This window comes from Ambystoma mexicanum, chromosome 7q (genome assembly GCF_040938575.1).
Source record: "Ambystoma mexicanum isolate Mex_15411 chromosome 7q, UKY_AmexF1_1, whole genome shotgun sequence".
NCBI classification, from domain to species: Eukaryota; Metazoa; Chordata; class Amphibia; order Caudata; family Ambystomatidae; genus Ambystoma; species Ambystoma mexicanum.
In genome coordinates, this window is record NC_090941.1 from 1,023,318,691 (window position 1) to 1,023,335,929 (window position 17,239).

Consider the following 17,239-nt stretch of genomic DNA (forward strand, 5'->3'; position numbering starts at 1 on the left):
CCTCCTCACCAGGCTCACCTTAAGCGAACAGGTTGCGCAGCACTGCTTGGCCGACCCTGGACTCTTCCCTGGAGTCCGATCGACACAGTAGAATCTTGTGAAGGTGTGCGTCGACCTCCACGTAGCAGCCCTGCAGATGTCCAGCAGGGGCACACCAGGCAGGAACGCTGTGGTAGCAGCGATCGCTCTGGTCGAATGGGCTCTCGGACGGCCGGGCAGCGGTCGGTTTGCCAACCGGCGACAGTGCATGATGCAGCCGGAGAGCCATCTGGAAATGGAAGCCTTCGAGAGAGCGTTCCCTGGATTCACAGGTCCAAAGTTCACAAACAGCTGCCGTGTTGTCTTCCGAATAACTCTTCGTGCAGTCCACGTAGAACTTCAGCGCATGAGCCACATACAGCGAGTGCAAAGTCCTCTCGGCCGGAGACGAAGGCGACGGGAAGAAAACTGGCAACACCAAGGGCTCGTTGAGGTGGAAGTCCGACGGCACCTTGGGCATAAAGGAGGGGAGCGTCCTCAGCACCACCCTCGTGTTGTGAAAAGTCAAGTATGGAGGCTTGCAAGATAGGGCCTGGATCACTCCCACTCGTCGTGCGGAGGTGATGGCCACAAGAAATGCTGTCTTCCACGACAAGAACTTAAACGGCGCCAAATGCATCGGCTCGAATGGGGCACCCATGAGCCTGGTCAGCACCACGTTGAGCTCCCACGCCGGGGCAGGGGCCTTCACCGGCGGGAACGATCGGAATAGTCCCTTCATAAATTTCTTCACCAGGCGATGAGACCGCAAGGACGCCCGTCCTGTAGTTCTGGTGTATCGGGAGATGGCAGCCAGATATATCTTGATGGAGGCGTGAGCCGGCCAGCGACAGTAGGTACGGCAATACTTGAGGGGCTGTAATCCGCAGAGGGTTAATCTTCTGTGCACGGCACCAGACAGAGAACCTCTTCCACTTATGTCCATAGCATTTGAGTGTTGAGGATGCCCTGGCTTTTGCAAGAACCTCTCTGCAGTCATCCGGGATATCGTATCCTCCAAACTCTAGTGCTGCAGGATCCAAGCCTGCAAGTTCAGCGACTCCGGGTTGTGATGGAGAATGGCGCCTCCTTCTCTGGAGAGAAGATCCGCGTCCGTCGCCAGCTTGATAGGTGGGGACGCTGACAAGTCCAGAAGGTCTGGGAACCAGATCTGTCTCGGCCACGCCGGTGCGACGAGGATCATCCTGCACCTGGACCTCTTGAGCTGGTTGATGAGACGGAGCAGGAACAGCAACGGAGGGAACGCGTACAGGAACAGGCCGTCCCAAGGGAACGAGAAAGCATCGCCCATGCTCCTCGGTTGTGCGAACCTGCTGGCAAACCTCTGGCACTTGGAGTTCGTCGCAGTCGCGAACAGGTCGATCTGGGGTTTGCCCCACCGTTGAAAAAGCCGATCCACCTGGTCCTGGCGTAGGTCCCACTCGTGGCACGAGCGCAGAGTGAGTCAGCGATGGTGTTTTTTATTCCTGCCAGGTGGAAGGGAACCAGAAACATACCCTGGGCAACGGCCCAGTGCCACAGATCCTGGGCCTCCTTGGATAGGGCTGCGGATCTGGTGCCTCCCTGCTTCCAGATGTAGAACATCGTGGTGGTGGTGTTGTCGGTGAAGATCCTCACCACTTTGTCCTTGAGGGACGGAAGGAACGATTTGAGTGCCTAGAACACGGCTCGTAGCTCCAGGATGTTCATGTGAAGAGACCTCTCCTCCGGGAGCCAGAGGCCTCTTGCGTGGAGATCTCCGGTGTGGGCCCCCCATCCCTCCAGGGAGGCGCCCGTCGTTACCGTCTCCTGATACGCCGGGGCCTGAAAGTCCATGCCTGCCGCGAGGTGCGCACGGGCACCCCACCATAGAATCGCCCAACGGAACTCTTCGTCGAGCGGGATCCTGTCTTCGAAGCTGCCCGCCGCTTGAATCCAGCGGGCGTCGAGGAACTCTTGTAGCGGACGCATCCAAAGTCTGCAAAGGGGCACAAGGTAGATGCATGAGGACATCATCCCGAGGAGGGACTTGATGGACCTCACTCTGGCCACATCCGTGGCTAACAGGCGCTGCACCTTGCCCAAAATGGCCTTCGTCCTTTCTTCCGACGGAGATGCCAATCGCTTCACTGTATCGAGCTTCGCTCCCAGAAACAGTGCCACCTGCGACGGGACCAGATGGGATTTGGGGTAGTTGATGGCGAATCCCAGCTCCGTGAGCAGGTGGACGGTCCTCGCTGTGTGTTCAGTGGTGAGTTCTCTTGACCTTGCACGGATTAGCCAGTCGTCCAGGTAGGGGTAGACGTGGATCCCTTGCAGGCGCAGCCGCGCCGCCACAAGTGCGAGGCACTTGGTGAACACCCTGGGTGCCGACTTTAATCCGAACGGCAGGGCTCTGAATTGGTAGCGACGACCCTGGACTACGAATCTGAGGAACTTTCTGTGTCCTTTTAGAATGGGGATGTGGAAGTAATCATCCTCCAGGTCCATTGACGATAGGAAGTCGCCCTCCTTCAGCTGTCCCAGCACGTGCTGGAGGGTGACCATCCTGAAATTCTGTGCCTTGATGTACTTGTTCAACCGACGCAGGTCCAAGACGGGGCGCCAACCGTCTGTCTTCTTTCTGACGAGGAAGTATCTTGAGTATACTCCGGAGCCCCGGAGCCTCTTGGGGACGAGCTCGATGGCACCCTTCTTGAGCATCGCCCTTACCTCCAACAGCAGTTGAGGGACGCGATTCTCCTTCCTGGCCATGGGAGGAATGCAAGGACACTTCTTTTGAAATTCTACCGAGTGTCCGCGGGCCAGGGTGTCCAGCACCCAACGGTCGGTGGACATGGACTCCCACACGCTGACGAACTTCGTCAGCCGGCCTCCCACCGGGGTGCTTCGGTGGGGGCCCGACGCTACGGCCGGTTCAGTCCTGCTTGGAAGAGGCCTTGCCGCCTTGGCCTCCTTGCCGACGGCGGCGAGACCCTCCTTGATTGCCGTGGCCTCTGTATGCCTCCTGGGACGAGGAGCGTGCCGCCTGGCGGTAAGTAGAAGAGCCACCGCTGGATCCCTTGGAGGCTCCCTGTCTGCCTCCAGAGCTCCGAAAGGGCCGCCGTTACTGAAGGACTCCTAGGGCTCGGGCTGTTTCCGTGTCTGTCTTGATGGCCTGGAGGGACTCATCCACCGTCTTTCCAAACAGGTTGTTGCCGTCGAGCGGCATGTCCAACACTCTGGTCTGGACGTCCTGGCGAAAGTCCGTCACCTTGAGCCATCCTCGTCGTCGGAGGCAAACCCTGTTGCCCAGTTGGCGAAATCCGGTATCGGCAATGTCCGTTGCCACCGCTATGGCGTGATCCGACGCCACCTCACCTTCCTGCAGAATCTGTAGGTCCTCCGCCCTCTTGTTGTCCGGTAGAAAGTCTATCAGAGGAGCTATCTTGAAACAAAGCTCCCTGTCGTAACAGGCCACAATCGCTAAGGCATTGGCCGCCTTAATTGTCGCCGCCGACGAGATGACTCGTCGTCCCATGGAGTCCAACTTCTTGCCCTTGCTGTCTGGCGGGGAAGTGGAAGTTGAAGCCTCCGCACCCGCTGCTTTCTTCTTGGCCGCTGCCGAGACGACAGAGTCCGGCGTGGGCTGGGCCCTGAGGAACAAGGGGGCGGCATTGGGGACCCGGTACTACTTCTTGTACCTGTCCCTCTTGGCGGGTGTAGTGGAAGGGTTCTTGAGGATAGCCAGCCCCTCGTCCCAGATGTCGTCGAGCAACGGCACCGCGAGGACCGTCTTTCTCTTGGCCTCTCGTCGTTGGTAAAGAAAAGCTTCCTTTTTCTGTTCCTCAGGGCAGAGCTGGATGCCCTGGCTATCATGGCGTGAAAAGAGCCAATTTCGTTGGGAGGAGCTATCCTGGGGCTCGGGTAATGGCTGCTCCACTGGCCCCTCGTCGTCGCCATCGTCGCTATCTTCGATCACATCAGCGGGAACCTTCCCCTGGGATCGAACCTTCTCGAACCTCTCATTGAGGCCTATGAACCATTCATTGAGGCCTTTCACGGTTTCCACTGGATCCTCCTCGGAGGCTGAATCCGAGTCCGTAATGGCCACCGCCCCCCCCCCCTCTTTTTCCGCCAGGGTCTTCACGTGGGTCTTAACGATGGTCTGGAAAGAGGATTCCCTCCGCGGTGGCAGGGAAACTCTGGGCCCCGAGGCCGCCTCCACTGGCGTAGCCTCTGCCGGCTTCGCCATGGCCGCTGCGACAACCTCGATAGAGGCCTTTGCCGGGTGGATCAGCGCCCTCACCACCTTAGGTGCATCCTGGGCCTTCGCTTTGGGGGGAGGGTCATCGCCTCGCTCCCCCTCGGCTCCCTTCGAGTTCGACCGGGGCCTCTCCAGAAGCTTACCGGGTTCTCGGACTTCCTCTTCCCCAAACCAGAGCGCTGGCTCGTGGTTGATCATGCCGGGGAAGTCGCGCCCTGTCTGGCAGCCGAGGAGCCCGACCTTTTCGGCGCTCCCGGTGCCCATGGACTTGCGGTGCTAGGCCTTCTGTTCGGCCCCCGTCGCCGGGGCGCCCTCACAGGACTTAGAAGACCGCTCAGAGTTTTTCTTCGCCTTCTCACCTGCTGTGCCCTTCTCCAGCCAGGAGGCGAGGCGGGAACGACGATCTTGCTTGGTCCGTTCCGACAGGTTCTTGCAGAACACACAGTCCTTCTCCACGTGCGTCTTGTCCTCATGAAGGCAGTAGAGACATCTCAAATGCTCGTCCTCCTTGAAAACATTTTGCAATCCGCATCCTGGGCAGCTCCTGAACAGCTGGATCCAGGCATCGAGCTTCCCTTGTCCTGGGCCATGTCCGTTGAGGTAGGCCACAGATCTTCTGGAATCCTCCAAGAAGCGTATCTCGACGAAAACTTCACCCTTGAGGGGCGTAGAAGAATTCCGATACGGGTCCCCGTTATCGGAAGTAGAAACGGTGGAGCTTGAGGCTTGATTAACCGGAAAAAAAGAGAAAAATCTCCTGAAAAAGCACGAAAACGCAGTAAAAGCTCGATAGCTAAAACACAAGGACTCCTAACACTTGAACGTGCAGTAAAAATCTGAGGATGGCTTCCAGGGGAGGGGCTTAGGTAGAGGGCAGTCATTGGCTGGAGGCAGTATGACCCAGAGATCAGCGATTGGTTACTACTAAGAAAGACAGATCAGAAACAAAACTGATACTGATTTTTTCTTTACCGAGGATTCCCGGCCTGACGACGGGGAATATTCATGAGCATGTGAATCCATGCCAGACCCCATTCTGGAGAATGCAGGTCTTCTGATGCTTGTGAATCTGCTTAGAATCAAATGCTGTGTATAGACTAGCGAGCAGTACCCAGAGATGCTGGTGGGATGTGTTAATGTTAAAGGCATTTGTTCCGCGCACCGTCACCAACGTTGTTGGTCCTCAGGCGCTCTGGCGGATCTAAAAAAATGAGAAGGTAGGATGGGTTAGTAAGGTGAAGAGGGGGTAGGATAGTGAGAGTAGTGGTGTTCTGTTGGCAGCTTCAACTCAGTATACACAGGGTGCTGAGCTTTGATGCGAGTGTCGGATAGAAGTCAGTCCTTGTGTGCTGTTGGTGCGGCTTATGCGTTGTTGCGGTGTTGTGAAGTGCGTGCTGATTGTTGTGCGAGAGATGGTTGTGTGAGGTTTTTTTAGTGAGATAAGTATGCAGAAATGTTGAGTTTTTTTTTTGGTTAGTGGGTTATGTGATATTTAACATTCACAACTCTGTCCAAGTGTGGCGCTTGCTAACCTTCACAATTCCATCCATGTGTGGCACACACTAACGTTCACAATCCTATTTTGATACGACGCAGGCTAATGTTCACAATTCTAAGTGTGAGACATGCCAACACTCAAGCTCCATCCAAGTGCGGCACATGCAGACATCCACAGTCCCGACCATATGCTACTCATGCTAACATTCACAATTCCATCCAAGTGTGGGACGTGCTAGCATTCATAATCCTATTTAGATGCCACGCAGGCTAAAGTTAAGAATTCCATCTAAGTGTGGCATATTCGAACATTCATAGTCCTATATAGATGTGGCCCAGGCTAAGATTCACAATTCTAAGTGTGAGGCATGCTAACATTCAAGTTCCATCCAAGTGTGGCACATGCTGACACTCACAGTCCCGTCTATATGCCACTTAGGCTAATGTTCACAATTTCATCCAAGTGTGGGACGTGCCAACATTCACAATCCTGTACAACTGCAACATAAACCAATCTCCACAGTTCTCTCTCGGTGTGGCAGATGTTAACATTGGCTAGTATGTTAGTATGTGATGCAAGGCAACACTTACAGTCCAGCCATGAATAGACTTAGGCTGGTGGACAAAAATCCCTCTAAATATAAGTCTATGGCAGTCTATGTTATGGAAAGGCAAGGCGGAGCTGCGGGGGTCCTCAGGAGCAGAGTAACCGCTCCACACCCCAACCATGCCACACCTACAGTTTCCGTTGGTGTCTCTTAGCCGCTGGCCCCACTGGCCTCCCCCGCGGACACCCGCAGACACGTCCTGGAGCCGCCAACGTAGGAGCCCGCCCCACTGCTTGTCCCACCTGAGAATCAGACCTAGAGTGTGTATCTAGGCAGTAGTGTTGTGCAAAGGTGTGTACAGAACTCCAGGTTGTTGCTTTGCAAATGGAATCAAGAGGAACATTTGCAATGAATGCTATGGTAGCCCCTGTGCCCAGAGTAGTGTGCTCTAGGCGTGAAGGGTAAATCTCTCTTGGCAAGATTCTAACACAGTGTGATGCAGTTTATGATCTACTTGGAGATAATGGATTTAGAGACAGGGTCCCCTTCTCTACCAGCTGCCACTGAAACGAAGAACTGGTTTGTTTTTCCTAGTGGGTTTGTCTTTTCCAGATAGTAGATAACCCCTCTCCTTATATCCAGTGTGTGGAGGCTTCTTTCTGCCATGTAAATGGGATTCTGGAAAAAGGTGGGTAGTTCTACGGACTGGTTTACACGGAACTTTGAGATAAATTTGGGCGCAAAGCGAGGGTGTGTGCACAAAACCACCTTGTCTTTGTGAATCGTGACCATTAGGGCCCAAGGGCTAAATCCAGTAGTGGTGGCTTGACATGTCGTGATGCAATTGAGTCTTTCTGACAATATACCCTTCAAGAGTACAAAAGGACAGATTGAGGTGAGTATTGCCCGAAAATAATGGTACACCCTGGTACTCAGACAGCTGGCTGCAAGAAAAAGTAACCATGTATTAACATATGGCTTAAGGCAACGAAATCTCAAAACAAGGTGATGAACTGATACTCACAAGCAAGAAAATCAGACTGGGACTGAATAGTTCCAAGCTAGATTGGTGAGTATCCTGAAACAAGAAAGGTAACTATTACCAGGAGTACAGAAGAATAAGAGAAAGGAGGAAACAAACTGTTTGCGCTTACCAAATGAGTGGTCTGGGTAGATGCAGCAGATGAAGTTTGGGAAATGGCGTGGTAGTCCTTGAAACACAATGTCTTGTTTCCTATTCCCGCCGGCACGAGGACGCCTAAGGAGTCAATTGATTCTTGCGCCGTTGCGCTAATGTCCTTTGATCCTAGCGCCAATGCGCGAATGTCCTTTCTGTTCCTTAGAGTCTTTCAGCGGTAAGAGAGCGAAGACTTCGCAGTGGTTGTAGTTGGAGTAATCCAATAGACTTCGGTCTTGGCAAAACAGGTAAGACGTGAGGAATGAGATGAAGGCAGTCCGTGGATGTTCCGAGTTTGGCGATAATCAGGTAAGACGTGAGGATTGAGGCGGATGCAGTCCGTAACCGTTCCGGGTTTAGCAATGAGCAGGTAAGACTTAGGCAATGAAAAGAACAAGGCAGGAAATTCACAAGGCAGGTCAGGGATTCAAGGAGCCAGAAGACAAGGTAGCAAGATGCATAGCTTTGAAAATGTACAAATTCAGAAGCATCGCCGTGCGTGAGGGCGGGGCTTAAATACTGGTCAGCTGACCGCACGCATAACACGGCGCCGTAAGCCGGAGCACCTGGGTGAATGCAAAGGGCGCCAGCGTCTCCAAGGCAACCCATAGCGTTTTCTGAAAGGGAGCGTGGACAAAGATGAACCATGGTTCCAAGGTGCTAAAGAGAATTCCGCTTTGGAATGAAAACTGTTTGCTCTACTGGGAATTCTGGAATGTTTGTTCCTGTGCGAGACCGATCTATGATCACACAAAGAGACATCTAATGGAACCCTGACAGTGACGAATGGGTCCTGAAATGAAAGGGCCTGCAGTACACTAACACTTCTTATAGAGCTGATGGACTCCAGGAAGGCAGTCTTGTAGGCGAGTGCTTCAAGGCTGGCCTTGTGCATTGGTTCAAAGGGAGGCCCCATTAGTCTGTTAAGAACAACATTCAGGTGCCACCCAGGAGCTGGGTTGGAAATAGGGGGGATGAAGTCTATTTACCCCTTCCATAAAAGCTTTAATTCCAGGAATTTTCCACCATGAAACCTTGCCTTTGGGACGTGGCGTATGCCGAAAGCGTGGCTAAGTGGACTTTAAGAGAATTGAAAACCAGACCTGTGTCAGGAAAAGACATGTGGCAGGTGGCATAGGTAAGGGGTGGATACTGTGTGATAGCAGAAGAGGGCCTAGATTCAGTTACACTGGGATGCTTATTTTTATTGCAGGAAAAGGGCCGGGGAACAAGAGAATTGCTTCTGGACTGCATTTCCCAGAGGCCCATGTGAGCACGAGACCTTCCAGCACAGCCAGGGATGCAACATGGAGTGCGCGCATGCGTGCGCCACGCCCACGACCCTTTGCACACGCTACAGCCTTTCAAGCTGAACAGACGTGTTTCTGTGGAGCTCGCGGGGCCGATCCCTGCCTGTACCAGCTGCAGACCGCGCTCCATGATTCAGATGAGTGAACGTTACTTCGATTAAGCGCTCCACTGTTTGTTTTAGTTACTGAAAACGGATACGCGCACAGCAACTCAGCGCTTGGGAAATGTATAAATGCTGCATTGTAAACCTAGGAAACGTTACGGTCACACGTTAGACTGGGAAACAAATTGGCCGCATTGTTATGAACCAGGGGAAACCTACGGCCACAAGAGAAGTACTGTTGGCCGCATAATTCAGGGAATGCATATGGTCGCAGAGCTGCTAGCGGCCATGTTTGGATGATAGAAGTGGCAAGCGGCTTCGCCGCCCGTGATATTTAAAGACAGCTTCTGCTGCACATTTCTCTGTTTTCTGGCTTATTTTCTAGTGGAGCTTTCCACGGAATCCCGGACGGCTGCGAAAACAACCTCAGCCAAGTGGTGTTCAATTCATTTCTAAGGCTAAAGTGTTAAAGTGTACACAAACTCTGCCAGAATCAAGGGGGAATAACATGAAGCAATATTTAACCTGTCAAATGCCAAATATTGAAATGTGCACACTGATAGGTTTGTAGTAGGCAGGTTGGCATGAGGAAACGCTAATGTTGAAGCAATGCTAATGTTGAGGCATGCTGCTGTTGAAGACACACATAGCGCCTTCTCAGTAGCGAAGTGTTGAACCTAAAAGAGGCTTCAGACGGAAGGACCTGGGGCTCTTAGTTTGGAGTGTATGCACAGTATGAATGGGCCAAGTCCACCAGCCCCAGCAGGGGACCACAGAGCCGAGGAGCATGGTTTTCCCTAAATTGCCTTACCCATCCATAATCTCTACCTAACCCTCTTTCCGGTTACCCTTATTCCCCTACCCATCCACTCAGCGGACCCTAACCCTCTTTCCCCGGTGGGTTGCAGTGGCCTGCGGTAATTCACACTTTCAGGTGCCAACATCCAACGCGGAGGCAGGAGTTTGTGCTGCCTCTGTGCAAGACTGGGCAAGGTTCTGACATCCTGAATCTAACAGGTGAGTTAGGTAAAGGACGATATCTTTAGGTGAGCATTCAATAGTTTTGATGTCCTTGCCATTACATCAGATGACAAAGCGCTTCCATTTGCTGGAGTAGCAATGCCTGGTGTTAGGTTGCCGTGATTCTCCGAGTATGTCCATGCATCTTTGAGGGAGCTGGTGGTGCCTGAGCTCTATGACCTCAGGAGGCAGGCTGTTAAGTTGAGAGTTTGGATTTAGTGTTTCCTCCTGGTCTTGAGACAGCATGTTGTATGGGCACGGCAGCTTCCTGGGAGGGGAGACTGACATTGCCATGAGATGGGAGAACACATGCTGACGGGGCCACATGGGGGCCAACAGAATCATCCTGACTGGCTCTTGGTGCATCTTGAGCACTATTCTGTTGAGCAGGGGAATCGGGGGGTAGGTGGGGGGGCGAAGCAGACAAATTGCCCAGACCATGTTATCCAAAGACCGATCCCCTGAGGTTCTGAGGGTACCTGGAGGCGTAATCTAGGCATTGGGCGTTCTCCAGAGTGGCAAATAAATCGATCTCTGGGAAGCCCCATTCTGTGAAGACGCTGAGTACAATGTCCTTCTGTAGCCGCCACTCGGGTGCCCTATGGGTAGGAGGCCGTCTCTGCTGAGTACGTCCACCGGAAGATTGAGCTCCCCTGGAACATGTTGTGAAAGGAGGAATATTTTGTGTTTGAGAGCCCCCCCCCCCCTCCATATGTTCTAGGTCAGTTCGGACAGCCCTAGAGTGCCCCCTTGTTTGTTTAAGTAATACACGGCCATAGTAATGTCTGTGAGGACTAGAACTGTCTTCCCCTGGAGGTGTTTCTGGAAGGACTTCAGGGTCTTGAACACTGCTAGCAGTTCATTGTGATTGGATACTACCGCTGGGGACTACACACTGTGCGCCGTCTGTTGGAGGTGAGCTCTCTACCCCGCCAGGGATGCGTCTGTGGTGTGAGTGGCTTCTACTGCGGGGTGGTGAAGGTTTTGCCCTGCAGAAGGTTTTCCCTTGACCACCACTAAAGAGACTGAACGAGAGCAGCCGAGACAACCACTAGATAGCCCCAGTGGCTTGACACCATTGGCTCGAGAGCCACTCTTGCATGGGGCGCATGTGCAGACGAGCGTGAGGAACTTGGGTAGATGCAGGAAGCCATCATCCCAAACAGTCGCATGGCTTTGCGTAGGTCACCTGGTGACTGGCTACATAGTGAGATATCTGGAACAGCATGTTTTGAACCCTCTCGTTGGAGGGAAAGACTAGGCCATCTTTGGTCCGAATTAGAGCCCCAGAAACTGTTTGACTTGATTGGGGTTTAGACTGAATTTTCTCTTTTGATAGAGAGAGAGAGAGACTTAGGTTGACGAGGAGATCTACCGTCTTCTGGGTATTTGTTTGGCCTGTTCCGTAAGAATCCCGTTATGAGCCAGTCTTCGAGGTAAGGATAGACTGGGATGGAATGCTTGCGCAGGTGAGCAGCTACTACCGCCAGCACCTTTGTGAATATACGTGGTGCTGAGGAAATGTCGAACGGGAGAATCTTGAACCGATAGTGGGTGTCCTCTAGCATGAACCCGAGGTACTTCCTGTGCGCTGGCAACATTGAAATATGAAAGTATGCATCTTTCATGTCCAATGTGGCCATGTAATCCCCCCGTTGCAGCAGTGGGATTACCTCCTGCAGTGTTGTCATCCTGAATTTTTGAGGTTTGATATACTTGTTCGCCGGGCGCAGGTCTAAAACAGGGCACATGGTGAGATCCTTTTTGGGTACAAGGAAGTACACTGAATAAATACCCTTGTTTACCTGAAGAATGGGGAACAACCTCTATGGCACCCTTTTCCAGCACAACCTGAACCTCTTCCAGTAGGATGTGCAGGTGTTCTGGCGGCAGGTGTCTGCTTCTCGGTGGGTGGTATTGAGGTGGCTGGAGAAACTCTATGCAGTAGCCATGGGCAACTGTCTTTAGCACCCACTAGTCTTATGTGATCCCCCAACAGGCGTGGATGAATGACAAGCGACCTCTGACCAGGGAAGCGGGGGAGGGGACCCGAACCGGCAAGTCACTGAGGTGTAGGCCAGGAGCCTCTAGGAGTAGAGTTCCTGCCTCTAACCTTGCCCCTAAGAGAGCCTCTTTGTTGGTACTGTTGGCTACCAGATGAGCATTGGCCGGAGGACCAGGGGGTAGTGCCTGAGCCGTATTGTCCTTGGGGAGAGTAGGAAAAAGATTTGCCACAAAAGGACCAGCGCGAGTTAGAGCCCTCACGTTGGTGTAAGGGTTTAGCCGTGATCTGGATTAGCGACTTTAGTGTTTTGCGTTCTTTCATAGCCGTCTCCAGGGAGTCATCAACAGCCTTCCCAAAAAGGTTGGAGTCCTCCACTGGCTTGTTGATCAGAGAGGCCCGAGTTTTGGATTTAAAGCCAGAGTTCTTTAACTAAGGCTTGTCTTTTAAGTAAGGTCCCCTGGGCTAGGGTGCGTCTAGCAGTCTCAGCAGAGTCCAGGGTGTTCTTCAATAGGTTATGGGTGACTTGTCTGCTTTCTGCAAGGACCGCCAGCAGGTGTGATCGGGTGGGCTCTGGAACATCTTGAAGACCATCCTGAACTAGGCTCCATTGTACATCACTGTAACTTGCCAGGACAGTGGTATTATTTGCAATCTTTGTGGAGTAGGCCACAGAGCCGGTGACCTGTTTACCCAGGGCATAAAACTTTTTACAGTGTTTGTCCGGAGGGGCTTCCACCGAAGACAGTGGAACCTCACCCTCTTCCGTGTGGTAGTGACCACCAAGGAATCTGGTATAGCATGACCCCTTATGTAGAGTGGGTCGGAAGGTGATTGGCGGAATATTATTTCAACCCGGGGGTTGACTGCCCGTTTGAGAGACGGGGACAGCAAGGAAGGGGCTTGACTAGTCGGAGCCTTCTCTTTGAGGATATCCTCCACAAAGTCTGATTCTGGAGCTGCCTCTTGTGTTGCAATTTTAAAATGATGGGCTGTTCTTTTTAGAATAGCATTAAACATCTGTTGATCAATAGGTGACAAATCCCTCTGTGGAAGAGAAGGGGGATCTAGGCAGATGGCGTCCGGGTCAGCGGCATGCGTTGGTGATAAGCAAGGGCCCTGATCCTCATCAGCCTGATCCTGATCCCAGTCTGGGTCTTGATCAGCCATGGCTTGTGCAAAAGGATTAATGTCTTCATAAGTATCCTCCTGTGTTGGGGCTGCTGAGACAGCCAAGATATTTTCCTGGTGTCCCTGTGCAGAGATGGGTAATTTCTGCAGTTTGTAAGGGATGGGGCAGGAGTCCTCTTTCCTGGGTCTTTTTTGGTGTAATGTACCTGTCTGAAAAGTCGATAAACTGGCCCATTTTCTGCATGTATCTGCATGTATTGCTCAAACATCTCCCTAGTCCATAGGGAAGAGGCAGAAAGGTCAGGAGGTGGAAAAGGTTGCCCAGGATGGGGAGATTTTCTTAATAAGGCCTTCGAGAGAGGCTGGAATACTTCTCTTTTCGGCGGTTGCATCGAAGGTTTCTATGCGCCTGATGGTGCAGTCGCTGTCAGTGACTCCACCGAGGCCTTAGGTGCTTGTGCGCCGGTGTGTTGACGACGCAATGTTTTTTAGGGTGGATGCCCGTTCCAGAGGGTTGTCCAGGGGCATGCTGCGAAAGTGGTTGTGTGGGGGGTGCCGAACTGCGAGGACCGGAAGGTGCCGTGTGCATTTTTTCCGGCCCTGTTGCTGTTGTGCACTTCGACCATTCCATCATAAAGGCCTTAGGCGTTGTGTTTTTTTTATTTTTTATTTGTTACAAAACTTTAAAATATTCAATTCACAAGTTGCAGTTAATATAAACAGGAAAGCAGAAGAGGAACAGTACTGATAAACAAAGTTTTCCTGTCTAGGATGTGTGTTGTATCCATGGTGTGTGTGTGCCCTCATCGCTGTAGTGTGATCTCCCCATAACAGAGCCGGTGGCCTATGTGTCAGGACCGGGGATGGGCATTTGGGAGCATGCAGGCTCCGCTGAAAGGTCGATGGCTTCCAAATTCGGAGCCATGGCTGCCGACGGATACCTCGTCATCCGAAGCGATGGTGCCAACGGGGGAAAGGCTTTCAGCCTGTATAGCGTAGGCTGCCCACCATTTAGTCTGCCTGTCTTTCAACTTTCTCGGTCGAAAGAGTTTACAGGCCTTGCATGAGCGCTTGTCATGGTCTCGAGGAAGACAACAATTGCATCAGCGATGGGTGGCCTGCCAAGGAAACTTGCCGTTACACGACGGGCAGAATTGAAAGTGCGTCCTCTCCATAGGGTAGAGGCAGCCAGACCAAGAAGAGAAAGAGAGGGGTAAAGGAAATACATTCTTAGAGATGAATAAAGCCAGGGCCCCACTCTCCCTAATGTAAGGGCCTGGCAGGAGGGCCGATGCCACGCGGTCGACAGTCGTCAAGCAGTTGGACAGTCGCAGAGCAGTTGTTGATGTCGGCAGCAGGAGCCCACGAGGCAGTCGTCGAGAAGATTAGTCGGGTGACTAGACGACCGCAGGTCGTGGGAACAAAGTTAGCAATATAAAACTCTTGCGAGCTCTGCAACTAGTTTGGTGGAAAAAAACAATCTGAGGTACCTCGACGCGTGAGGGATTTGGGTACACTACATGTCACGTTAGTGATAGTGTTACAGTCACGCCCATGTCAACGTCCCCTTTCCAACAACCTTTTGGAGCTGCCACGCCAAAGCCATCCATATGCATTAACATGCACTAACTGCATAGGATTCTTGTTCCCTGGCAAGTCTCACACTATATAAATGCAAAAATATATACATAAAAATGACAATTTATAATAAAAAGTTGGTACACTACTTTTTTTATTTAGAACATTTTACAGACAGCATACATTGCCACAGTAGTCGCTTGGCCCAGGAAAGACGGCAAGTAGTAGCAGAGTGGGGAAGCAAGATGCCCATACCTGGTATACTCCCGAGAGACAGTCGGTGGCTTCCCCTTCGTTGATCCACTTTCATCCTTGTCTATACTGATCCATTCTGAGTGGGAAAGGAGACACAAGAACATCTGGTGAGTGTCCCCAGGGCAGGAAACAGTAGTCACCCATCACACCTGGACAGATCGCCATTTAAAACCTTTCCCTAGAACGAGAGGTACTGTAACCCTGGTGCTTAGCAATGCAGGCTACTTCCTACGTGAGAAATGCAATTTGTGGCCAATATAATTCATGTTTCACATGTTCTACCGGTCCCCATTACGGTGCTCCAGACCCTCACCTGCATTACATGTCAAACATAGCTATGAATAGTACAGCAGCAAAGATAAGCAACGTTAGCTATCTCAATTCTCTGACTGCTTTTTGAAGGCCACTATATGGCTAGACAAATACAGGCTGATGCAGAATAATTATAAGTCTGAATGCTGAATAGGTGTTGCAATCAGGGCCGGCCCTAGAAGCCGCAGTGCCCGGGCAGCAAAACCTAAATATGGTGGCATTCCCCTCCCCCCACGCACCGCTGGTCCTGTGGGAGGGGCCGGGGGGGAGCAACACATTTTTCAATAGGCACCTTATTGTTATTAAATGTGCTCTTCTCCTGATAGCGGAGCACATTTAATTTCAATAGGGTGCCTGCTGTGCCTTCTCCGACCGTGCCTTGAAAGACTCCCCGGAACTGTTTTGGTAGGGGTCTAATGGCAGGGCACCGCGGGCGGGCGCACGGGCAGCCCTGCCCTAAGGCTAGCCCTGGTTGAAATATCCGGAGAGACAAGTCACTGTTGAATGTAACTCAGGAGTGTGGCTTGACTATAGACCATGTGCCTCATTACGAGTCCGGCGGCAACTAGCCTGTTTTTCCGGCTCGGTTACCGCCGGACTCATATTACCATTCCGCCTCAGTGACTCCCGGAATTACCAGGGCCTTACGACCCTGGTGTCCTGGGAATTCCGGAGGCGGAATTCGGTAAATCCCCATTGAGTCCCATTGGACTCAATGGGAATGGGGAAGTGGAAACACCGGCACCATCTCGTGCTGGTGCTGGTGTTTCCACTTCCGCCTGCAGGCAGGCGGTGTTAAACCCGCAAGGTCAGACCTGGCGGGAACGTCACCTCCCGCCTGCAGGACTCGAGATCGGGCGGTCCGGAATTAACAGTTACCGCTGCTGTAATTTCTGGACCGCCCGACCCGTAATGAGGCCCAATATATCTGCAACACTTGGCTCTCCAGATGTTTTGAAATAAGACCCACCATGAACCCCCAACCAATCAATGTCTATGCTGGCTAGGACTAATGGGAGTTGTTGTCCAAAACCTCTAGAGAGCCAAGGGTTGCAGACCTCTGCTATAGACCGCACAGTCCAACTTTTCGGGCCAGGCTTCGCATTCAAGGATTTGTATTCAATCAACATTGCATGGAAGAGGAGCAACAGGGTCTTCTCAAGTGTTGGCCCCAGTGTTTGGAACTACCAAACCAAAACGTATTTCTAATCTCTGGTATACTAGTGCCCGAGTTCATTATTCAAAATATGCCCAAATGTTGAAGGAATTAGGTTTGAGTTGTGCTTGAATGGGACTTGAAACGGACCAGGTCTTTAAAAAACCAACCAAAGCTTGCTGTACGGTATGGTTTGCATAAATTGCATCACTGTAAATGTTTCAATGATCCATATTTGAATAGCAGCTGAACTTAAGATTCGTATCAAACACTATAGAACTAGACAGAATGAGGCACGTGATGCCGTTTTATAACAAATAGATTTGCAGAACAGCATGTGGAAGATAGAGGAGGTTACTTTCCTTTGCAACGTCCACACTGTTTTAATAACAATGGGTCAAGCAGTCCCATGGAACTATGTTGCAGGTCATCTTAGAGCAGGAAGACCTACTTACCATAAAGCCTCTCCCGGGTGCCCATACGCTCCGATGGGACCCGAACCTTCATAGACCCACGAATGTTTCCAGTTTCTTCACCACGGTGCGAGAGGTAGGTTAGAAACTGCTGGGCCGTGCTCCCAATCATAGACTTGAGAGCTATCACACACTCACCTGGACAGACCAACAAGAGGACAAAAGAATATAACAACATTTCAAAAAAGCAAAATAGACTGGTAAGGGCTTAATGTAAAATGTGAGAATTCCCAAAACGTTACTAATCTGGAAAAGGAATGCCTTTGTTATTTCAAACTTAATTGTGCTTGAGATGTCAAAAAGCATGGGTTCCCACTCGGTTTATAATTTGAAGAAACTATAGAATTATTAAACCAGCAAGCTGGCTAGGACGGATGGGAGTCTGAAAGCACCAAGTACACAAGCGCTAAAA

At 51.7% G+C, this 17,239-nt stretch overlaps 1 protein-coding gene across 2 annotated transcripts in view; it reads right to left on the bottom strand.

The window, feature by feature from the left end:
• The window catches only part of INPPL1 (inositol polyphosphate phosphatase like 1), a 1,017,870-nt gene that overhangs the window by 163,227 nt on the left and 837,404 nt on the right, over positions 1-17,239 (bottom strand). For both annotated transcript variants that reach the window (XM_069640289.1, XM_069640290.1), the window contains 2 exons: positions 16,810-16,965; positions 14,887-14,962 (listed from right to left, as the gene is read on the bottom strand). In XM_069640289.1, coding sequence (XP_069496390.1) covers positions 14,887-14,962; positions 16,810-16,965 — 232 coding nt within the window. The remainder of the gene's footprint in view (positions 1-14,886; positions 14,963-16,809; positions 16,966-17,239) is intronic.